General features: G+C 45.6%; 3 protein-coding genes across 3 annotated transcripts; 1 reads left to right on the top strand and 2 right to left on the bottom strand.

Annotated features, from left to right (window-relative positions):
• Nucleotides 1-2,490: 2,490 nt before the first annotated feature.
• On the bottom strand, nucleotides 2,491-5,985 carry LOC137895851 (peroxisomal membrane protein PMP34-like). Its single transcript, XM_068741372.1, has 10 exons — nucleotides 5,923-5,985; nucleotides 5,655-5,715; nucleotides 5,484-5,550; nucleotides 5,016-5,167; nucleotides 4,785-4,901; nucleotides 4,508-4,653; nucleotides 4,281-4,376; nucleotides 3,726-3,811; nucleotides 3,016-3,172; nucleotides 2,491-2,832 (listed from the first exon to the last, which is right to left on the bottom strand). The coding sequence occupies exons 1-9, from the start codon at nucleotides 5,983-5,985 to the stop codon at nucleotides 3,019-3,021; spliced, it is 942 nt and encodes a 313-aa protein (XP_068597473.1). The 3' UTR covers nucleotides 2,491-2,832; nucleotides 3,016-3,018.
• Nucleotides 5,986-6,705: 720 nt separating this feature from the next.
• Nucleotides 6,706-9,441, top strand: LOC137896081 (BLOC-2 complex member HPS6). The gene has a single exon (XM_068741610.1). It carries the CDS (start codon nucleotides 6,706-6,708, stop codon nucleotides 9,439-9,441), a length of 2,736 nt encoding a protein of 911 aa, XP_068597711.1.
• A 1,904-nt stretch (nucleotides 9,442-11,345) lies between these two features.
• On the bottom strand, nucleotides 11,346-22,565 carry prom2 (prominin 2). Its single transcript, XM_068741290.1, has 23 exons — nucleotides 22,307-22,565; nucleotides 20,991-21,055; nucleotides 20,477-20,682; nucleotides 20,193-20,313; nucleotides 18,718-18,781; nucleotides 18,535-18,624; nucleotides 17,740-17,936; nucleotides 17,117-17,191; nucleotides 16,549-16,612; nucleotides 16,288-16,444; nucleotides 16,036-16,188; nucleotides 15,819-15,942; nucleotides 15,601-15,689; nucleotides 15,161-15,245; nucleotides 14,867-15,010; nucleotides 14,699-14,771; nucleotides 14,511-14,599; nucleotides 14,365-14,418; nucleotides 14,207-14,287; nucleotides 13,187-13,255; nucleotides 12,968-13,057; nucleotides 12,700-12,812; nucleotides 11,346-12,384 (listed from the first exon to the last, which is right to left on the bottom strand). The coding sequence occupies exons 1-23, from the start codon at nucleotides 22,563-22,565 to the stop codon at nucleotides 12,333-12,335; spliced, it is 2,514 nt and encodes an 837-aa protein (XP_068597391.1). The 3' UTR covers nucleotides 11,346-12,332.
• Between the last annotated feature and the right edge of the window lie 1,471 nt (nucleotides 22,566-24,036).

The raw sequence follows: 24,036 nt of genomic DNA, 5'->3' as shown, positions 1-24,036 counted from the left end.
TATCTGAGAGGTAAAGACAAAAAAAAGATGAGCTGAAATGAGTTGATCGGCTAGTTTTGCAGCTTCTTGGGGTTAGGGTTTCGATGCTTCCCTCTCCTCGAGGTATGATTTCATCTCTTCTTTCACACACCGCTTGAACTCCTCCGCCAACACCAAATCTTTCAGTTTGTTAAAAACCCCGTCCACAGCTCTTGAGGTGCACCAACGTTCAACGCACACCTCTTTCTCATGGGCAAACAACATACTGTAAGTCAGAGCATCGGTTTTTCTGAGACCACGAAACTTCTGCCTGTAAGCCTCTGGAACCAACTCATATGCCTTTAATATGGCTTTCTTAACCTCCTCGTACTTGGATGAGTCTTCCACTGATAACGCTGAATAAGCCTGCTGCGCTTTTCCTTTAATGACACTTTGCAATAATAAGGACCAATGTTTTTTCGGCCACCTTCTCAAAATGCTGAAAATATTTGTCAACCTCTGCTTCAGCAAAAGGCGGAACCAACCGGACTTCTCGGCTTGCACAGAAGCTATGCGTGGGCTCTCTCCACAGTTTAGCCAGTTCAATGTCTCTATCCAGCTTCTCTTGTTCTAGTCTTGTTCTCCATTTCCAACAAAAAAAAGATAAATTAGTTGATTGAAAGATTTACAAAGCTTAAAACGCTCCTACACTGACTATTTTTGCTGAATTGCTCAATTTCTTCAAGTGGATCTGATGGAAACATGGCTGTGATTCATCGCTGCTTCCCGCTCCTTTGCAAACACATGAAAGAGGTCGTGAGCGCTTCCTCTGTGAGATGATCTAGTTTATACTCCACCTGTACGTGGCTGAGCAGGTGTTGTTACTCACTCTGTGTGTGATTTGAGTAGAAGCTGGTGCGTGAGCCTGGTGGCCTTCACACAGCTGCAAGTGGAAGATGAAGCCTGAGATTCCGTACATTTTCTGGCTGAGATCCGTCACTCTCAGCTCGCCTATCTTTGCATGCACACACCATGAACTTGCACGTACTGCAATAAAAAATAATACAAAAACGCATAAATCTTATATTGCATCACAATAATTGCTATCTTGTTCATCTTTAAAGCGATTATGTGATGGGGTTCTATGAGGTTCTGATGGCTTTTAATCTCAGTGCTCCGCACGTTCTGTTTGTCTCACAAAGATCATTAAGAGACTAAAGTAAAATCGATAGTCAGTCAGTTAGTCCACTGTTTATTCTGAAGATAAACGTTAGTGTCCGGAATTATCAGAAACTATTTAATGCCGCCTTATTATTATATAATTTAGATTAGAAAATATATTTTGGGAATATTGGCGGAAACACAATTAATAATAATAAAGATACTTTTTTATTTATTGCTTTTGCACAAGTGTATTGTATATATGTATTTTTCTTCTAATGCTGCACTGTTTATACACATTTTTCGCTGTTGTATTTATATTTAATTTATGCAGAGAACAAAAAAATAAATGTTTTCCCTTTGAGAACTCCTGATCTTTTGCTCTTTTCCCTCAATGACATTTATTATTTCCCTGTTACAATAAGCTGTTTTAGCAGCATCAATCGGTAGCAGGTGAAACTTGTATTCACAAGTATATTTCTATGCACCTTCTGGGTAACTGACTCAGTGACTCAAATTACTCAAATAAATCAATTCACTTTAGTGAGTAGTTCATTCAAACTCGATTCAGTAAAAATAATCAAATTTACCATCACTAGTGCTGATACCATAATTATTACATCACTGCATTACAATTATTAAGCACAAGTGTTTAACCTGGTCTTAAATCCATTAATCCATTGCAGAGCTAAAAGAATGGTGCGGCCGAGCAAGCACCATCGCGAGCCATCCACGGGCCACAGTGCCGAAGGAACGCGCACCTCATTGACTTCTTCACAGCATAGGACATAGGACATAGGACAGCATTGATTGTTGAAGCCATGGTTTTCAAAAGGCACAAATTTACTAACTTTGATACTGTTTATTGAGGCGATCTCAACGCTGCCAGTGCTCTGCAGTCACATCATCCCGTCACGCTTTCAGAATCACGCATGGATTAAAACCAAAGCCAGAGGTAACTTTTAAACACGCATTTTTTGTAGTTTTGATTTTAAATTGACATTTTACTATTATTCCAGGGCTTTTAATCTTAGTTACTAGTTATACTTACTGGTATTTGAAATATAGGGATCCTTGTGTTGCATCTTGAACGTGATGCATCGCAAACCAACAAATCAATCAATTAAAATGCTTTTTGGGTGTGGGTCAAATATTTTCAAAGAACAAATGTACAGAACAACAAACAACTGTAAATAGAATAAAATAATATATATATACATATATCTGTCTAAATTACATTTCAGTTTGGCATCATCTTAATGGAAAAATATTTTGTCTACTCAGCCTATGCTGTGCCAAACCTGTATATTTATCATTCAGCATTAATGTAGCTTCATAAATGTGCAGGTCACGCATATTATGCGCACTCGAGTACCGCCATACCAGACACATAAACACCACCCCATCACAGAAGTTGTATAATGTATTGCTGGCATCAAATTCAAGATGAGCGTACAACTTTGAAAAAACTATGAAATGTCTCTTTTTTTGTGTGTCTTTGTCATCATTCTGTTGTCGGGGTTGAAGATAAACAGAGTCATTGTCTTCACAGTATGCATTCACCGGGTGTGTGGAAGCGAACTTTAATTTCATCCGGTTCCTCTTGCTAAAAGCTGACTTTGACCATCAGGATGAACAGGCGCTCTGATGGGAGACTGGTTGTGGGCCTGCTTCAGGCACTCAGTGGAGAAGTATAGATGTTCTGATGTGAACCTGAGAGCAAAGAATGAGGAAGCGTTTGGTTTTCATTTCATTCCAAATGAATCTCGCACTGCATTCTTCACAAATGACTTTCTTGTTTTTTAGAGAAAGCCAGACGGTGTCTTGAGACCAGTAAAAAACTAGAAGTGGATTATGAAATTACGTAATTTATACACGTTGTACAAGCTGTCCTACCAGCTAGCGTCTCTTGTAGTGTTGGATGCTCAATCCCATGACCCTGAAGGTGCAGCCGGCAATCTTCTCATAGAGCAGGAACATGAGGGCAGCTGTCAGCACCGTCTGCAGCAGCTTGGCCTCCAGGCCTTTAAATAGACCCAACAGGCCGTATTTCCTATGGAAGGAAACAGGATCAAACATAGCTATATGTGAAACTGATGTTAACATAGATTCATCCATACTGCATCGCATGTATTTTCCTTCTTGTGCACACAAACGCACACAGGAGAAGCAGGAAGGTACCCGTGAAAAATTGTCATTAAATGTGGTGAACTCAGCACTCTCAGAATTATCATACAAGGCGGCGTCCAATTTCTGTTTTTATTGTGATCAAGGCAGGATTGTCATTTCAATCATCTGCAGTGATGCGATTTCTGTGGTAGCAACATTAGCTTTCAGTATTTACACACACACAAAGTAAGAAAATCAGAGCAAGTTGAAAAACATACAACAGAGGTGGGTCCTGCACGTGTCATTTAAAATAAAATAAAAGTACTCTATATAACCTGCATGAAGACGCCACAGTCATATGCATGTTCATGTCAAGTATGCTAGTGGAGATGTCTAATCTCTGTTTGCTGATGCTACTCTGATCTCAACATGTCAGAACAAGCCGCCAGTTAAAGTCAGGAAATGTTTACTGACAACTGCTGCAAACATGCACTCACCTCACTCTGCTGGCCAACAGCGACTTGATAGTCCTGAGACTGGACAGGAGTTTTGACTTTTCTTTTGAGTTGCTGACTTGACCAAACTGTAGCATTTGGTTTAAAAAAAAAACACACACAACTGTTCATTAGCATGTCATTTTTTTAAAAATGGCAAAGTCTTTTGTACTTCCAACCAAGGAAAATATTTCTCACCAGTGTCCATTTGTTTGTTAGTTTGCTTGTTAGAATTACACAAAAACTGGAGGACAGAGTTCCATGAAACATGACAGAAAGATGGGGCCAGGAGAGAGCCCGTTAAAGTTTGATGTGAAGTCATTGAAGCGCCATATCGTTAGCCTCATAGCATAATTACTTAAGTCTTAGGTAATGACTATTGACAATGGACAATTATGCTATGAGGCTAATGATATACAACAGCTTTAAAAAAAAAAAAAAATCTTTACCAATGTAGGATAGGAATTTTTTTCAACATTTGGTCTCATTGTGCAAAAATGTAATATTTGGAAATCTGAATTACTGGCAGTTGTGAGTAAACAGATACATGAAACCTACCCTAAGAACAGACTGTATAATCTGCAGTGGGTACGTAGCAACGGTGGCAACAACTTTGGCGACAGCACCCATGATGAAGACCTCAACAGATGACAGCTTGGACGGAAAAAAAGAAGAAAATGTTACACTTTTGTGAAGTATGCTGGTACGGAGGATTTCAAACTCCCAGGTTATCCTCCTCTACGTCTGATCAACCGGCCTGGAATGGCAGGAAGGTGTTCACCAACCTCTCTGGGAACTCCTCTCAGCCGCCTCTTCATTCCGTCATAAATCATGAACTGGATGGCGGGGTTCAGCACCAGGAGCAGGGAGGGGAACGTCCCGTTCCACAGAGCTCCCAAACCCTCGCTGTGGATGATCTGAATAAATGCATCTGCAAGCAATTAAAACAAATCAGCCATTACTGGAAAAGAGTGGGGGAAAGGGTTATAACTAGAGTATTCAAATTCCAAACTCCTTTTCATCACAGAAGCATGCACATTGATGAAACAATGATCATTTTACCCCAAATGCCAGTGTAGGAAGTAACTCGTATGTCTGCATTACGGAAGTTGGAACCCTGCAGCTTCAGCCTGGTGTTGACGACCCACAGAGGCGTGGTGACCAGCACATTCACAACGCCTGAAGACACAGAGGGCGATGACCGAAGCACATTCACAACGCCTGAAGACACAGAGGGCGATGACCGAAGCGCACCCAAACGAGGCTTTCGTCGTACAAGTTCATGACGTTTACCTGCAACGAGGCCTGTGATTAAATCAACGCTGGGTGACGACTGCTTTCCCCTCAGCCAGCCGGCCTTGAGACTATGGAAGCAGTAGAAGTAGACGAAGTTGGAGCAGCACAAGCTGCAGATAGCTGGGAGCCAACCTCTGTAAAGGGCTAACCTGCAGTGGAGGACGGCAAACACAGAAACACATCCTTTATCAGTTTTGTTTGTTTTGGATCAAATAACAATGAAGCCAATATGTGTAGGATGCCGTAGTACTGACACACACACACACAATCGTTTTTGTGTACTGCTTGCACTTATGTTTTAGTGACACTTTACACAATGTTAAGGTTAGGAGTTGTGTCGCCTACACTCATAGAACTTATATTTACTATGTTTAAACCATGAGAACAGTTTATAAACTTTATATAAACATATGAACTGACAAAGCTGACATCAAATGTATATTTCTATATTTGTTTTACACTTACAGTCCTTCCTCTTTGATAATTTCCCTCAGAATAACTGGAGTTGATCTGGCCTTCCTATTTTCATCCACTGAACACAAACAAAAAGAAAGCTTCTTGGCAACAATAAATGAAAATTGACATTGAAAATTCGACCTGTACGTTTTTACACGTTTTGCCTGACTTGTGTCTTACCTTGAAGCCTCAGTCTTGCGGTCTCCAGAGGGAAGAACGCGGTCAGGGCAGTTGCGCCACCCTGAAAACAGAGATGCCCTTTGGATTAATGACTAACAGAAACCTTTCGCCGGCCACACATTATTCTGATTGAAAGGGACAAACGTTTGCAAATCATAAAGCAGGTCTTTCCTTGAAGGATCTGAAGCTACTGGATCTCTGACCCTTTAAATCAAATAAACCTTTCGGTAGAAACAAGTGTTCTTTATCGGGCCCGGTTTCTACTTACCGCCGCTCCGGATGCAGCGTGAACCAAAGTCTCAAACGAGAACAGCTGGAAGCTCATTTTCATCCGGAGCACCTCCAACCTCATGCACGAAAAAATGTCCCATTGAATAAACAAAACGTTCGAATCGAGTCCGCTGTGGCGTTCGCTTCCTTCTTCTACGGAGACCGGGGCATTGTGGGTAATGTGGTTCCTATCGCGGGACTTCTCCAGGTTGCGTTTCATGTAGTTTTGTCATTTTAATTATGGTAATTACACAACTGCACCTTCTGCAGTTTATGTGTAATTAACTCCAACAAGGAGATTTATGGAAGCAGTTCTTACAAAACACTGACAAAAATGATATAATACTGAAATATGCATTTTATATAACTTTTTAAATGATGAGAAAAGACCTGGGATACTATATGTACATACATACGCATATTGATTTGTCGAATAGTTAAAGAAAAGAGTCGATAGATAGACGTCGTGACGTCATTTCGCTCCTCCTCCTATTGCAAAGCGTCATCGTTATCCGGAAATGAGCAGTCCCGTGATGTTGTCGGAGTGCTAGCATAGCAAGAGACTGATTTAAACGCTCGCTTTATCGGTGAACCCTTCCTCCGGGTTGCTGTCAGCTCACGGTTCCGCCGCCGCTACGATGTATCCCTCCGCCGCGGCGTTAGGAGCAGGAAGGAGCCGGAGGACGCACCGGGGACGCCGTTTGGCGAGCCTCCACTGAGCCCTAATGTCAAACGCAGCGTCTCAAGTCGATCACACGAGCTCCGCTTCGGACAACGAGGCATGGCGCGTTGGCTGTTGGAGCAGCTGTCCGATTTCAGGGACTATTCCGGCGGCGGAGACCTGAGCGAGGTATTTAATGCGTCCGCTCAGGACCTCGGATGTGTTCTGTCAAACGTTCGTGTGAGCCCGGAAGGACGTCACTTCCATGTTCTCCTCCGGAAGCCTCAGGTGGGTCTGGTGACCTTCGACCAGGTGGTCCAGAGCCAGAAGAAGCTGGACCTGTGCTTAAGACGAGCCGTGCCCGTTGTGGATGTTTTATATTTGGAGCCGAGCAGCAGCGGAGAGGAGGCGTCGGTGGCTGTCGTGGTTTACGAGGACGGGAAAGCAGAGTTCTGGAGATTCACGGCGTGTAAAGGCGGCTGGCGGCTCCTGTACGCGTCGGACTTGTGCAACGGCCCGCGGGCGAGAGTGGTTTCCGTCTGCGCCTGTTCCAGTCTGATCATCTGGTGCGAGGAGAGGCCGCCTTCGGGGAGCGCCGCTCCGCCCGGCGCCGCCGCCGCGAGGAGTAACCTCACCTACTGTGTCTGCCGGCGTGAGGTCGACGTGCGGGAGGCCATCGTCAGCTTGGGGGCGGTGAAAATCGCCCTTCACAACAATCCTAAGTTCATGGTGGTCGGCTCGGGCGAGCGCGTTTATCTCCTCCCGGACTCGGGGGCGCCCCCGCTGCTGAGCGTCTCCGGGCTCTTTCTGTCGTGGTCCCCGTTGGACGAATCGTTTGCGGTCAACGCCACGAGCCGGAGCGCGCCGCTGAAGAGGCTTTCGTCTAAAGAGTCTGACTTCAAGAGGCTTCTGACCGACTGTCTGGGCTGCCTGTCTGCGCTCGAGCCGCCCGAGATCCGCTCCTTCGCTCCCACGGGCGGCGGCGGCCTGCTGCTGCTGCTCGCCACGCGCTGGGTGTGCCTCCTGCAGGAAGGAGGGACGCTGCGGCGGGTGTACAAGCTAGCAGACAACTGCTCGGTGAAACCCGGCGCCCGCGCCAGCGTCTGCCTCTACGGCGACACGCTGGCGCTGCTGATCGGGCGGAGCCTCCATCTCGTCGATGCGCGCTGCGGGAGAGAGCTGCAGAAGATCGCGCTCGGCGGGGAGGGCTTGCTGTACGTGAACCGGGCCGACAGACGCACGCCGCACGTTCTCTCGGGCGGCGGGCTGTTCGTGGCGGTCGACAAGGAGGCCGAATCCGGAGATCGCGAGCCGTCGAACGAGAGCGTTCATTCCGGAGCCCGCCTGGTCGAGGCGGTCTTCGAAGAGGCCTGCAAGTATTACCAGAGGCGGAGCCTGAGCCGGACGCAGCTCACCGTCGACGCGCTGAAGCGGGGAGGCCGGTTCCAGGCGCCCGCCTCTTTAGCCTCCATCCTCGGGAGCTACCTCAGCAAAGGGTCGCAGCGGAACGGCGGCGCCGCGTTCATCGCGGGGCAAGATAAGCTAACGGGCTCCCTGGAGGTCGAGCTCAAGGTCCTGGTCGCCCTGGAGGAGGTGAAGCGCCGCTTGGTGAGGGCGAGCGAGGAGGAGGTGGGCGGCCTGTGTGAGAGCCTGGTCGGAAACGAGCTCGCCAGACTGCTGGCGTCTCCCGGGCTGGACAAGGAGGCGCTGCTTTACCTCAATTTCATCTTCAGCGTGTTCCCCCGCCAGGCGTGGGGGGCCGCGCAGGCCGCTCTTCAGTTACAGCACGACGGCGACGCCTCTCTGTCCAGCGGCGTCCCCCCAGACGTCTGGAGATCTGTCCTCGGCGGCGCTGCGGCGTCCGGCGCCTCCCCGCCGTCCACGAACGGGAGGCAAAAGCACGGCCTCCGGGCTGATCAGGCTGCCGTCTGTCGACCTCAAGGCCCCGCCCGCCCCGCTGCCCTCCCCGTGTTTGAGCTCCTCTGCGAGTCGGTTCTGCGGTTCAGGCCCGACTTGCTGCCCCGGTTCCTCGAGCTCGCGCAGCAGCAGCGGCAGGCCTCTTCATCCTGGAGCTTCTCAGGTGACCGAGGAGGAGGAGGAGGAGGAGGAGGAGGAGCAGAGAAAAACATGCCCCTCTACAAACGGGCCCTCTACGTCCTGTACAACCTGAGCCCGGACGCGGACCGGCACCGGGACCTGGAGGTGGAGCTGCTGCTGGTCAGCGGGCGGCCCACCGCCGTCCTCCAGGCGCTGAGGATCCTCATGGCGACGCGTCGCTGGGGGAGGGTCACGCAGGTGGCCCGGGAGTTCTGCGGCAAGAGCCCGCTGCTGCACAAAGAGATCTTCACCACTCTGCTGTGTGAGGTCACCCAGAACCGGGACCTGGACCCCTACCTGGGTCTGCTGTGGGAGCTGTGCCCGGATGATTTCACCGTTACCACCGTTCTAAACGCGGTGCTGAAAAACCTTCCCTCCCCCAACGATGCCCCTTCACCCGCCTCCTGTTCCTCCTCCTGCTGCCCGTGCCCTCCTTCCCCTCCTCCTCCTCCTCCCTTCGCGGACTCCCCGAGCAGCCAGGTGACCGTCGGCCTGTTGAAACCTCTGCTGAGGAAAGTGCTTCAGAGGGAGCCCAAACCCAACCGGTGTTACGCCGACATCCTCCAGTCGCCGTCGTCCCCCCTTCCTCCTCCTCCCCCCGTGCCCCCCCGCCAGCCCACAGAGCGGTCCGGGTCCGTCACAGACTCCGCTCCGGACGACATCGCCGCATCTCTTCCTGCAGAGACGCCCGGACAGCAAACACCCGCGCAGACGATCATCCCACGGACAAGCGTGGAGCTACCAGCCAGCCCAGTGTGATTTACGGAGAAACGAACGCACGCACACACGCACACACACACGCACACACACGCGATGGAAAACGCTCCATCGGTAATCTGGCCAAACGTTGAGGCTGTAAATTGCAATCCGTGTTTCACAGGTATTAACTGTGATATTTGAGGGTGTGTGAAATGGCTGCTGAAGATCTCGACTGTAAATACAGCAGCTCATTACGTGCTGCCTTCTTCATCTGCTATGCCTCAGCTGCATGTGGATGAGTTGCCTTGAATAGTCTTCATCAGAAGGCCAAGACATTATGGGATGTATCTGCTCGGTGGAAACAAAGCTACTACTTAATTGCCTTATTTGTGACTCGTCGTTTGTCTGCTCGCTGCTGCCTTCAGCCTGCCGGGGTCAAAGTGTGTTCGCGCTGTGATCGACTGAGTGTTGTCCAGATGAGCTCGCCTGTACGTTCAAATGTTTCCTTTAAACGGGGTAAGAATCGGAGAGGGGGGGCTGCGTTGCTAAATGTGTGCTTCTGATGTGAACTTGGTTTGAGGGTCTCAGGCAGACCACGAGCATTTGTGAATCAAACCCGAAATCGTCTGCCTGTATTTGCTCAGGCGTTCCCATTGGTCCCCTCCAGACTCCATCTTGTCCTCATCTGGATTGCTTTACAGCAACATTCCAAATGAAAATCCTCGCAGTTTGACTTCATATTCAATTTCGGAGTTAATTCTGTTAGGGCTTCGGCGTGGTTTGGGCACGCGGTGTCTAATATCGGCGCCCTGCTGCTGCTCATCATGCACGCCGTCCTTCGCGGAGCCGGAGAGGGTAATGTGATCAGAGCCGTCGTCTGGCCTCTGAAACTGATTGTACATTAAACGTATCGCCCGTTCAGTATTTTCTGTGCCCTGCGTTTGATGCATATGTTAGCATGAATGTTAACATTAGCTGTTCCAAATGGAATCGCATTTAAGTGCCGGATGACTTGGGTGATTCTGTACGTAATCACCCAAGTCAGAGGGGGGGGGGGGGGGTGTAAATGTGCCTTCCGCAGCGCTGCTCTTCATTTACAGCCTCATGTCACATTCCTGTCGTGTCTGGAGAAGGAGCCAGATCACAGGTTCTCATCCCTTTTATTTGTGTGAACAGCTCCATCGGCCGCTGCAGTTAGAGGCTGTTTTTAAGACGTACATTTTAATGCTCTTGTTTGAATGGTGAAATGCCATAAATTATTGCCTGAACACTGCAAAAATCGATCCTGTGCCATCAGGCAGTTGACGGGGGAACTCCGGACTTCTCCGCTCAGCTTGTTGTCGTGACTACTTGGAGGTTAAACATTAATTTGGCCTGCACTGTGCTTACAGTTTCTGTGAACAAATAGGAAGTCCTTTTGGATTTGCTTTACAAACGTGTTGCATTCGTGTTGTTCAATGCTCCATTTACATTTGGTGATGCTCTCGTTTAGCCGTATTGGAAATGCGTGTACAAGTATTTATGAATGGATGCCGTAATATATTAAACTGTTCTGCATTCCCACAGTGTAATCCGATCCATTATTGCACTGCAAATGATGGATGGAATGTTCAGTGTTGTTGCAGCAGTCTGCAGTGACGATCCTATAGGACGCCCTTAATAGTAAAATAAAGCTATTATCTGTCCGCTGCTGTCTGAGTGGTACGTTCCAAACATCCGTCTGAACCATCATAACAGATCTGCCCTGAATTCAGAATGTTGTATCACAGCTGAACAAAATGATTGTGTTATGTTAAGTCTCTCGTATTAGGGAGTATAAAAATCCATAAACTCATCAGATTCCACGTGGCTGCAAATTCAAACAGTGTAATCCATGATCCATGAGATTCTTCATGTTGCAGCCAAAAGAAAGAACACGCGACACTCTCGGTGCAGTCGTGGATCAGTGACAATCTTTACTCAGTTTTTCTCAACAGCAGAAGTTCACACGATTTTGATGATGTGCAAACGAGGCCATATTAAGTGCCGTGTGACAGAAAGACAATTTACTAATGTTGAATCAGGAGTCGCATGAATGACCAGTATTTAGAAAAAAACATGAACGTGTTCAAGAGTTCAGATATCAGATAAAGAATATGAATTGTATGATTTGTCTACAAATTTGCTTTGTTTTCCAATTCTAGTGGAAGCTTAACAAAATTTTTAATAAAAATAAAATTTCCCAGTGGCATTACATTGCCAAACCAGGTGGAATAGAAATGAAGGCAAGGCACATCACTCTGCTGTACAGTATCACATGGTGTTCTGAGTGCACTATTCTATATACATGAATGGTTGGCTTGGTCCCACAGTGGGCAGCGCTGCCGCCTCACGGCAAGGAGGCATCGGGTTCCTTCACCTCCATAAACATGCAGCTTGGGTCCAACTTGTTCAGAGGTGTGAGTGTGTGCACGAGTGGCTGTCTGTCTCTGTGGCCCGCCTCTCATCCAATGTCAGGCTGGGATAGGCCCCAGCAACGCGGCTGGAGATGACTGAGGTTGTGTCGTCAACAAGAAGGTGGGTGGATGGATGGATGGTGTGAAAAACTTTAAATAAAGCTTTAAAATATGAAATACAGTGCATACCTACTCGGACTCAAGCAGCAGCTCAAAGGTCATCAATTCAATAAATACAAATCATTAAAAAAATAAAATCCATTAAAAAAGTCATTTAGAAAGTGATTTAAAATGAACAAGAGAACAAAAACCTGCAGATTCCCTGAGGCCCTGTGACCCCCTGAGGTCAACTCAGCACGGCGCATGTGGTGAAAGAAATGTATTGTGTGACTACTGCCTCCTCCACCTTATGGTGAAAAATGGAATTGATAAAAGTCTCTGCTGTGACATCTGTGCAGTGGAGCGATGGTGCGTTTGTGGTCACTCAAAGCTTTATGGGACATGCATGCTGCCGTCTCAGTGGGGCTTCATCTGGGCTCGTGGGAAGTGGTTCATGATAACGAGGTCGCTGTAAATACAGACATGAACAGAGGTCAAAGCTCAGAAAGCAGTTAACTGAATAGGATTCTTGCACATCTGTCAGGACTGGACCATATTCCTCTTCCTCCTCCTCCTCCTCTCCTGATTATATGCAAGCAATCTCCTCATCAGACACTCCTGTTCTCTTCATTATGTAAACTCGGAGTTCTGCATTTGGGACCTGCTTTGTGTAAATACTCAACTACATGTGCACATGTGAATGTGTGTGTGTGTGCGTGTGTGTGCGTGTGAGTGTGAATAGCTCTATTAGGTGCCTGTTTGCAGTTTAATTGGTGCCACTCACTCTTGGACGTCAGAATACTTCATCTTCCTATAGTATTTGGCTAGTTTGGTAGAAAAGATGATGCTGGGAATGAAGAACATCATGCACCAACCCAGACTGAACCAGAATGCATTCTAGAGAGAGAGAGAGAGAGAACAAGGGTGAATAATATGCAGAAATGATGACATCATAGCGATTTACAATCATTTGTCTCTTTTCTTATTTTTTTTCTTATTATTGTTTTATTCAGACTTCAGGATCAGTTGAGCTAATAGAATGTGGCCCTCACCAGAGACCCCACCACGTATGAGCAGGCGATCACCTCAGCAGAGTCCACGGCTCCTGCCAGCGGCCCACAGCGGCCCAGCTGCTGCGTGAGCTACAGGAGAAAGGTCATATGTACACACATACACTGCACGGTGCACGCCAATAGTTTGTGTACATGCATGTACAGTATGTTATATTATGCAGTACGTATGACGCACGTCAAAGCGTACAAGGTCTTTACCGAGAGTTTGGCCCAGTCCACGTACGACTCAACGTAGCCCAGCTGGCAATCCACAAACGCTTCGCTTTCCTGAGATAGATCGGAGAGAGAGAGAGAGAGAGAGAGAGTAAATTCCACACATTCCTCTCCCTGCTTTAGAGTTGGAGGTCATGAGGAGTCAGTGGGACTCCTTGTCTTCTCAGGAGAACAATTCTGAATAAACGCTTTGAGGTGGCTTGTGAATAACTGCAGTGGCAATATGATTGGGCAAAGCAAGGCTGGTTTTTCCATTTTGGATCAGAGTGCCTTTACGTCATGCATTAAAACAAGGAAGCCTAAGTCTGCTGCTGGTATTCTGTTAGTCTGCTTAGCAACAAATCCACATCCAAATAGTAAGTATTGTCTTTGCAGCCTGATGGACTTTATTCCCATGAGAAATCAAAATCCATTGTTCTACAAAAAGAAATTAGCAAGCCGCGCTGCTACTCGGCTTCTTCATTAAGGTGTTGAAAATTGGTACTGTAGTTTATTTAGGGTAAATTCAACAGGCCTCAAAAATACCCACTAAACCACTTTGAGTCATCTGGAGTCTGAAAACACAATGCCTTCATCTAACTAGTCGTTAAACCCACATCCTAAAAAAGCCCCAAACGCAGCTTAGAAGAAGAATGCAGCTTAGGCACGGATCTTGAATGAATTAAATAATCATTAAAAGTTGATGATGGGCGAATCCTATCCGTGCAGCGTTTGTGTTCGTTCCGTGTCTGCGTGGGTTTTTCCTCCAGGTTCTCTGGTATCCAAAATCATGCAATTTAGGTGAATTGGCTGCCCCCAAATTGTCCGTAGTGTGTGAGTGTGTACGTGAATGGTTGTCTATCTCTGTGTGGCCCCACGATGCACTGGCGACGCATCCGGGGTGTACCCCGCCTCTCGCCCATAGCAAGCTGGGATAGCCTCCAAGCGACTCCCGTGACCCCCAAAGCAGAAGTAATTGAATGAATTAGACCACATGGAGACCATGTGACTCACGGTCCTACTCACATTCTCAACGATCAGTGTTGTATTTGTTGTGAGGAAGTCTTGTGCTGCTTTCTCATTGCTCAGCACCTCCCCCGCTGTTCCCTGGAAGAGTCCGTAGAGGAGAGGGAATGAGCCACAGCGGGAATGAGAGGACAATCGTGACTAGGCATTGTACTCACGTTGACTTTCTCTGCCGTGGATTGAAGGTCTTTAAGGGTCGAATTGATGTTTTCCTGAGGGAAAAAGTAAAAAAAGAAAATGTCTTTAATCCATAATGTGGCAAGTCAGAGAACTGGTGACCAGGAGAGGGTCCGGGTCTACTCACCAGTTGTGGTGTGATGGTTGCTTCTATGTTGGATTGGATCTGCCTGAGGGTGCTGGCCTCATCTTGGAGCTCATTTTTAATATCAGGGTCTGTCTGGAAATAGAAGATAATGGGGTGATCAACTCCTCAACCCGGGAGTGCAGAAACGCAGAGTGTAAAACATCAGCCTGATGTAAATGCCTTGTGACCTACTTGGGTCGCAGCAAGCAGGTCAAGCATATCAGCTGTTGTATTCAGATTGATGCTGGAGATGTTGTTCATCTGAGAGAGGCAAAATGAGGCCAAAGGGTCACAATCACAAGTTACACACGTAATGACAAGAATTTATATAAAATGAAATTGTGAATGGTGACTACCTGCTGTGTAATAGCAGTATAGTCAACATTTTTAGCCAAGGTGGAGAGTTTTATGAGTTTTTCTCTCAGATCGGGGCTCATGAGGGTGATGGTGGTCAAAGTAATGTCTGTACTGTTAAACAAGTCCTGGATCTGCTCCGTGTACTGTGAGCGGGTAAGAAAGAGTGTGTGGGGGAGGGGGGGGGGGTAAGAAGAAGAAAGCGACACACGATGAGGTACGGTCAGAGGAAATGACTTCAACATGTGCTAATTACACATAACCCTCATGAGAGGTTTTACTGTAAAGAGGCTCACTTGAGTCACGTTGAGTCGTTCGTCTAGGTTTATGACTTCATCCATGTGGAGTGCTGTCCACAGCGGCTGGTTTTCCTGACAGTCACTAAACAGAGAAAGAAAAATCACAAGTATATCATCGCACATCTGCTATAACAGAAAAGTGAAGGCAAATAAATAAAAACAGTGTATGGAATATGTATCAAATATGTTATAATGTTTAAAGAGCGGCTGGAATGTGCCCAAATACTGGCCAATTTTAATGAAATAGTAAATCATTTATCTAATATATGGTCGGCATTGGAAAACGTTCAAAAATGGGAATTCAAATGTATAATCCAAAAATCAGATTATGTCAAGTTTATTTGGAAAAAGCGCTTCATGCTAACATAAAGAAAAAGGTTTAAAAAGAAAAAGCACTAAAGGAAGATCCTGACGAGACTTAAACTGGCATCACAAACCTGTACAAGTCAGCGAGACTGACGTTGACGTCCAAGCCCAAAGCTGGACCGATCTGCAGCTCTGGAAATAAATCTGACGTCTCAATGAACTGTGGAAAGAGTAGGAAACAATACTGAACACACTGAATGACATTAACAAGAGTGTCTATATCGCTATTGCGTTGTTGTTGTTGTTGATGTAAATATGAGTCTGTGCAGGTGGGCTGTGATTCTGTGACCTTCAGCAGATCTCCATTGCTCCAAGGATGGCAGACCAGCGTATAAACATTGCCGCCCAGCAGGAACAGCAGCAGAACCACAATCATGAACAGCCAGGAGAATATGAAGCTGAAGCCAGTTCCCCTGCAGCCAGGTCAGAGGTCAAACGAGAGTTCAGATTAGCGACGTGTCATGTGACGACATCTCATAACAGGAAACCACAGCCACGGCGCTCACATCATCAGGAAGATGGTGCCACAGTTGGAGGTGCAGGAGCGTTTTTTGGGGTCCACTTTTGACTTCAGACCCAGAGGACCCAGGAGCAGACCCAGGAGGTTGCACACAACCACCAGGAGGACCAGGAGGCACAGGAGGAGGCACAACCCCCATCTGAGAGAAACACAGACACATCTTAGCATTACATTACTGGCTTGTTGTTGCATTGATCATGTGTCTGTACAATCGGGCTTGTTTTATATATTTTTTAACCTGATATCGTCAACTTTCTCAACCTCCGGGGCAACGTTGTAGATTTCTCTCTGCACATCGTCCAGGGTCTGGGACATGTCAGTCAGAGCCGATAGAGGGACGCCGTCGATAAGATTGTAGATCTGTCTCTTTATTTCACGTAAAAGCTCTTTGCTGCCTAAAAACACACACACACACACACATTTTTAATATTGATCTTCAGGTAAATAAGTTCAATGAGAAACAAGTTTTGGATTTTTGTCAGTAAATGTGCCGACTCACTCTGAACTACATCCATGGCTTCACTGGTCACGGTCTCTGGGATGTTGTCGAACTGATCCTCCACCTGTAATAAAGACAGGCAGTGCATTTATTCCCTTTAAAGCCAAACGTATCATATTTGATACGCTTGGCCTTTCAGGATTTTGAGACATTTACTTCAAAAGTTTGATATAACACATGCATCTGCATTTTCCATTTAAAAAAAAAATCTGAATATAGCAAAAATTATGCAAATTAGAGCACTTGTATAAAGATTTATATTGATTTTTCTTTTTCTTTTCATTAAGAACCTATTTTCCAAAAATTTTGGTTTTCTGACCATGACTTCATGGCTCAGGCTTCAAAGGGCTATTTTCATACATCATAAAACCTGCTCTAACGACCCACATTATATCTCTGCTTAGAGATAAGGCAGGCGCCATGTTACTGGGAATAGTCCACCATTCAGCGCAAAGGTTCAGAGGTAGATGTAATAATATAGATGACAGATGCTGATTAACAAGAACTACATGCTTTTATGGTAAAAAAAAAAAAAAAAAAAAAGAAGAAACTGTGTCAGGTCACTGACCTCCTTGATTTGGGATGTGAGATTAATTTTGATGACTTCATCCACTGCAGACTGGAGCTCATTTAAAATGGAAATCTGTAATAAACAATCAAGTCAAACACAAGCATGGTCAGCGATAACGCGTCATCACTTTACTTTAAGTTACCACGAGGGGGCAGCAGACTTCTGCAAAAGAAGGCGTATATGTCAACGTTATCAGGAAGACACAAGGAGAGGTATAATAGCAAAGATAAATACTGTACGCGTCTCTGCCTCTCATCAGTCGCTCCTTGTTGCCATGACAATGCTGTATGTTGCGTATATATAAATGAGAAAGGACCAAAGAGGAAATGGCAACAGGAGCAGTGTAGGAGGAATAGAGGAGAACAGATGGAGGGAGGACAGCTCCTCTTTCTGCCCAGAGGTGTTGATTGCATAAGTAAATGACGACTGTTGATTCATGATAATACGGTAACAGGACTGGCAGTTAGTCTGCAAGCCTGTAAAAACAGCAGGAACTCGTCTATCAAAACCAGGGATTGACAGCAGCGAATGTTCAGAACAAACCTCATTTAATTTGCCTTCCATGTTTCATTCAAGAAAAAACGCACATTCGAGTGAGGTTACACAAAATGAGCACCTACGGAGATGGAGGTATCCAGCGTTAGTTCGTTTAGCTCAGGTATCCGGGAGCTACAGGAAGCACAGGCTGGCTTGGAGAAAGTCTGGTTGACTCGATTTTTAACGGCGGTGAAATTGGCCTGGAGGAGATCCAAGCTCGACTGTAGCCGGAGGACAGAAGAGTTGAGCTGGTTCAGTTGAGTTTCTGTCTTTACAGTCTCTACACATGCAAAATACAAAGACAAATATTAGAGGATGAGCCGGCATTAAAGAGAATCGTCAATATAGTTCGTGACTGTTTTGAGGAGGATTGCTGTGAATTCAAAGCTCAAAAAGCTGAAAGGAATGTGACAGGAAATGTCATTTTTAAAGAGAGATATCCATGCATTTAGGAAAAACACTATAAATATTTATAAAATATTTTCCGTATTGCTCTGCCAAGCCCACTCTGTTACTCTGGGAGCAGACATGCCGTCTCAAGCTGCATGTCGGTATATGATTTATTAGCATTATTTGTTTGCCACAAAAATTCACACTGAATTAAGTCATGTGTTTCCTATTATTCATCAAAAGCTTGTTCAAGCCTGGGCATTTAGTACTACTCAAACTGCAGTATACTCCTTTTCCTCAGCTTTCAAATTTGCAACATCTACAAAAGTTGTTTTTTTTTTTTTTTAATCGTCACTATCTTAAAGACTTATGTCACAACGTTAGAAGTTAAATGCAGTGGAAACGTGACAGTGCTGAAAATGACCGATCTCCTGTCGAGCATGCACGCATTTTGAGAACAGACAGGGGAGCATGCAGGTACGCCGTACCCTGGTCCAGGAGCTGAACGGAGCGTAGCAGTGGGAGTAAGACTTCCATAAATCGATCCTGGATCTCTGCTCCCAGCTGAGGTCCAATGGCTGAGACAGATAGGAGTAAGACAGAAGCTGCGTTGAAAGAGGACAAAATCGTCCTCCATTTTTGTTTTTACACTATTCAGTTCCTCTGCTCACCATCGAGGTTGCTGGTAACCCCGTCTACTGTGTTGTAGCCCTCATCCACCACATTGTTCACTTGCTGGAGACAAGCAGTGGAAAACCACATTAAAGTGCAACAACAACAACAACCAAAGAGAAGTGGTGTGCATTGCATGGTAATGTGTGCCGTGTGTGTCCGTGAGCAGTCATGCATCAGAACTGTTGGTAATGAAGAACAACGAGCAGGACAAAGCTCTGTCTTTGCTTTGAAACACTTCCTGAAGTATCTTAGCATCGGTGTGTCGACACTGCAGAGAGCTCAACTGGTCATTAAACACACAAGAGATGTTGACTCACAGCAGTGTGACAATGACGTTCTTCAAGGTTTAACTGATAAAGAACAAAGATCGAGTCCTGTACTCCGAATGGCTCATGCGCTACATGCAACCATTGTACTGCTTCTGCGTATCGCATGGTGGTAAAACACACCTGTGCTTAATCTAAATGCTGGAGTAAACGAAACAATTCCAGTTGGACAGGATATTTTTACCTGAATGTGTGTTTTGAAAGCGAATATTTCTTGCATGTCGAGCGGAAAAGGAATTTCCCCATGCAGGATTAATAAAGGGAATTTTCTTCTTCTTAATACGCCAAACTTTTTACATTTTAAATTTCCAACCTGGAGCTCCATTTTATTTCACTCTCGGATAACAAGGCCGAGGAGTTTACCAAAGGCACCGATCCTCTTAAGAACTATGTCAATGCCTTTAAACATCAGCCAAAGCGGCAGACTCAGTTTTTTTGAGACATTTATGAGGCACTTTGAGTCACACTCTCATCAGTTTGGTCTGAAAAAACACACAATGAAGGGGGGGATTTGTGAAGATGTGCCTCGGAGACCGTTTTGTTGTCCTCTGAAACAGGCAACATGCAGCATTCTAGCATAGCGTTGAAAAGAAAATGTTATACAAATACAATAAATGAAATGTAGTTATACGGGGTCCGCTCTATGTTCAGGCACCCCTGTATGGTATTGTGAATTTTTATAAACCTATTAAATTATTCTTGAAATCATATCCCTGTCATCCAATACGTTTTTTCCGTATTTCTGTATGGGAAAATCTGATTTTTCAGCAGTACGGGGGTACTGTGGAAATTAGCAGGCCCTACTGGGAAATCTAATCGGGGGGGGACAGCAATTCTGAAAACACAGGTAAACGAAAGGTAAAGTTATTGAATCTATTTGCAGTTAGCAGACAAACTTCTCATTTTACATGTAACTGCGATTATGCCTAGTTACAGGCTATCATTCCAATATCAGGAAGGACCTTTGACTGGCTGTGCCGTAGTCAGATCATAAGTATGTCCCTGTTGTCCCTGCAGCGAGGGTTTTCATTTGTTCAGCAGCTCTTTGTAGAGGCCAAGTATGAAGTAAATTGTCACCCATTCCTCTCCTTTGTAACTTTCCACACTCGTAGTCAGCCTTGAATCAACAAGAGACTCTTTCTTACCTCGTGCACAGCTGTGAGGAAGGTGTGGAGGTTATTCACTGTGTTGTTGAGCTCCTCTGGACTCTGGTCCACACTTGTCCTGAGGACGTCATTACTTTTGAACATGCATATATTCCCAGCACTGAAACAAAAGAAAACACACACACAATCACACATATATTCTTACACAATCTCAATCCAAAGGACACACACACACTGAGGCAGGCTTTTTTTCTTTTCTTTACACTAAGAAAAAATACATCATTATCCTGTTTAAATATGCCCTTTGGAGTGTACACACTCACAATATGATGCCTGTGGTTATGAATGCACTCCAGTAGAGCGTTCTTCTGCGACAGGCAATGGAGGACGTCTGCTTTTGATGCATCTTCCCGCCGCAGTTGCCACAGCAGCGGCAGCACGCCAAGCACAAGCCGACTATGGGCATCAGAACAATGTACAAGATGCCGATGACCACACACACCAGGAAACCTACTTGGTACACCAAGATCTGAACACACACACACACACAAAAAAAAAACTAAATACACAAATATCCATTTCAACAGCAAAAGGAGGAAAAAGAAGAGTCCGATAGTTGGGATTTGTATTGACAGCCGTCATTTTACATCCCTGTAAAACGGTCCCATCACAAAAGATCCCGCTGGAACGGGACACACGCACATGATCGCCAAGTGCTCTTGGATTACCAGTTTAGCACGGTGTGTACTCAGGGAAAGGTGTGTCTGTCCTTTTCCCACATTATAAGATCAAACCCACATCCTGGAATAAATAAAACTCAGAGAGACCTTCACTTACGTTTCTGATTGTTCTTTGATTAAACTGCTGATTGTTAATATCCTGCACTACTTTCAGGATCAGATCTGGTGGAAAAAGGAGGAAGAAAAAGTTAAATACGGTTTTTTTTAAATATCTTTTAGGTCTCTTATTCTGGATTGATACGCCTCTATCCAGATTATCCACACACAAAAGCCTGACCGCTGGGGACTGAACCCTTGCGCTAGTCATCGGAATCTCTCATTGTGAAGGTGGAAATCTGATATCTGATATTCATGCTAAACTGGGTGTTTCCACACTACAAATGACAGACAAACAAAGCAGCCGTTTTCGGGGCCTACAGAAACCTGTTATTGTGGACATAATTCAAAACTCAGATGAAGGTATAATAAAGGAGAAAAACGGTCAGGTGTTCTTCATGCTGAAACCCTTTTCTATTGAAAGTTTATAATTAAACACCCATCGCTGAATGAACTACAAAGCAGAAAGCACCCTTTATAATAAGCATTGAGGTAATTAGCCTTATCAGAACATGGCAGAAAGAAGAACTCATTGTGACATTTAGAGGCTGATGGTTAAAGTCCAGCACCGTCCATTGTACGGAAATGAAATGAAATGCTTTTATTAATCATCATCTGCCGACAACGGGCCCCTTGAAACAACCACACACTAATATGTGTATCAAAGGGCCCTAGCACACGGAGAGGGAGTAGGGTGAGGGCGCCGCTGTGGTCGGCGCACCTGGTGCCTTGCTCAAGGGCGCCTTGGCAGTGCTCTGGAGGCAGACTGGCCCCCCTCCAGTCACCAGCCCACACACCACATCCCACCAGGGCTGGGACACGAACCGGGGAAGCAGTGGACTTCTCTGCTTCCCAGCCCAGGGCCCAACCCACCAAGCCACTGCCGCCCCGACGTGGCGCTGACTATAATGACTCTGGACAAAGGTTGTCTTGTTTTGTTTTTTTCCATTTTCATGCAGGAAGCAAAACTTGAAAGAAGGAACTGTTTATGGAGCAATTAAAAGACATTGTTGGGCCAGACGTGAGGTGTGGACACCAGGAAACACACGGCCGTAACGCGTCAGGCTAGTCATTTGAGTTAAAGATTGACTGGCCACATACCTAAAGGTCACCATCAGCTTATTGATTAACTCATCCTATTGCCTTATTTGCATAAGCAATATTGGTTTAACAGCAGATCTTATGCGTCACTTTTGACCCTGTTGGGAATTTCTACCCAGCCCATGTATGTGAGACCCCCCCCCCCCACAAAGGATTTCAGTGTGATCGAAGTTGCACCTCTCTGAGATCAAAGCCCATGATTCTGATGACACTGACCTTCTGGAAAGGGGTTCGGCTGGACTGAGTGCAGAAAGGACTGGACCAGACCTGCCATGAAACCCCCATCATCCATTGGCGTGCTGTGGTACTGGGGCTGGGTGAGGCTCTGTGGGACCTCAGAAGCTGGACAAGAAGTACTGGGTGAAGGAACTGACTGGGCCATGGTCAACCCCAGCAGCAGCAGTCCTACGCCGGCCCTGAATGCTCCAGTGCAGCCCCACCGCCTGCGACGCGTCATATTGGCACATAGCCCCATGTCTGTAGGTGAGAAGGGTGGGGGGGGAATCACCTCATGGCACAGACTCCGTCTTCACACGTCTGGAAACGAGACAAATAGATGGAGTACACTCGGGGACTCTTGAGAAGCAACCGATGACAGAAGATGCATCAAAAGAGTTCATTAGCTCAAACAACAACCTGATTACCCCCTCCTACAGGACTAACATGGGTAAATCATCTTTTTACAATACGGCCACCCAAGGGTGGAACAGATTGACTCCCGCCCTCAAAACATGCACCTCTTTGGCCTCCTTCAAAAAGGCCCTAAAAATACACCTTTTAGGGGGACAGAAACGGAGATAGTCATCACGACTCTCTCCGGATCAAACCCCCCCCTCCTTTTTTTTGTCCACCTACGTTGCAGATATTAATTGCTTTACTAATTTATTGTAATTTATGTAAGTTATTTATTGGCATTCATTGTCATTTTGAATCAGTGGTGTAATTTATTTTAGATTATTTGTTAGTTTGCACTGGCGGTGTAAAATCATTTTATTTTTGTTTTTCTAATATTACGTCGAATCAATTGAGTAATTTTATTTAATATTGGTTTCATTTTTATTTGTATTGTTAAATTTGTATTGTTAATTGTGGATGATTTATGTACGAAGGACTTTCAACGGAAACAAGACCGCAGGGGCTTTTTTGAAATGCTCCTCTTAGACAGGATGTTTGACTTTATTTGTACTGTAGTACATGCTACTGTGTGACTGTACTTGTACTCTAACATTCTATCTAATAAATATATTCATCATCATCATCATTCAAAAATTCGTAAAAAAAAATACAAGAAAAAGTTTGAAGGAAAAGTAATATGTACATTTCACCGTCGGCTTAGTTTCTGAAAACAACATCAACTGTCCTTTCAGCTTCTCTTTCTGTACTTCCTGTGAGGGGGGGGGGGGGGGGGGGCAATGCCCGGAATACATCACGACCATATGTCTGACTGGCTTCAAAGAAGTTTCCACAGCCGTGTTCATTGTGTTGTAAACACACAGAAAAGCTGCATCTGTTCCAGATACCTGCATCACCTCTGTTTATCCAAAGCAGTCACACAGTCAATCATTTATTAAGCCCAAAGTAACAAGTCTTCAGTCTGAACAGAGTCTCCACCACAAGATCAGACTCGTCAACACGGAGTATTTATTTATACGTCAATCTATCATCATCATCAGAAAGGGAAGCCCCTGAAGTGAAAATGTCTGTTTTCCTCACAGAGGTGAGGGAAAAAAAATCTAACTTTTAGAACCTAGTGAGCGGCAGGTTGTACAAAATAAAGTACCTGAGCCGTACCTGTTCCAGGTCTTATCGCTCATTCCAGCGAAAGAATGTCATTAAAAGTGAAGAGGAAAGAGAGATAGAATAAGACAAAACGCAGCTTTTCTCCGGTTTCTCTTACCTTGTTTGGACTCTTAGTGGAGGGCGGTCACACCGTTGGTCCTCAGTTC

The sequence above is a fragment of the Brachionichthys hirsutus genome, chromosome 7 (assembly GCF_040956055.1).
Source record: "Brachionichthys hirsutus isolate HB-005 chromosome 7, CSIRO-AGI_Bhir_v1, whole genome shotgun sequence".
Taxonomy (NCBI): Eukaryota; Metazoa; Chordata; class Actinopteri; order Lophiiformes; family Brachionichthyidae; genus Brachionichthys; species Brachionichthys hirsutus.
Note: the sequence above shows the minus strand (reverse complement) of the source record. Positions and strands in the feature narration are given on the sequence as shown.

Bases quoted from the DNA above. Each gene is read 5' to 3' on its own strand.
- LOC137895851 (XM_068741372.1), bottom strand. From the start codon at position 5,985: ATGAAAATGAGCTTCCAGCTGTTCTCGTTTGAGACTTTGGTTCACGCT. The intron at 5,716-5,922 runs GTAAGTAGAAAC...CTCTGTTTTCAG, and splicing joins ACGCTGCATCCGGAGCGGCG to GGTGGCGCAACTGCCCTGAC. The intron at 3,173-3,725 runs GTGAGTGCATGT...TTCCTTCCATAG, and splicing joins CTGTTGGCCAGCAGAGTGAG to GAAATACGGCCTGTTGGGTC.
- LOC137896081 (XM_068741610.1), top strand. From the start codon at position 6,706: ATGGCGCGTTGGCTGTTGGAGCAGCTGTCCGATTTCAGGGACTATTCC.
- prom2 (XM_068741290.1), bottom strand. From the start codon at position 22,565: ATGGGGCTATGTGCCAATATGACGCGTCGCAGGCGGTGGGGCTGCACT. The intron at 21,056-22,306 runs GTCAGTGTCATC...TTTTTCCACCAG, and splicing joins GCCGAACCCCTTTCCAGAAG to ATCTGATCCTGAAAGTAGTG. The intron at 16,445-16,548 runs GTGAGTCGGCAC...GTGTGTTTTTAG, and splicing joins AGCCATGGATGTAGTTCAGA to GCAGCAAAGAGCTTTTACGT.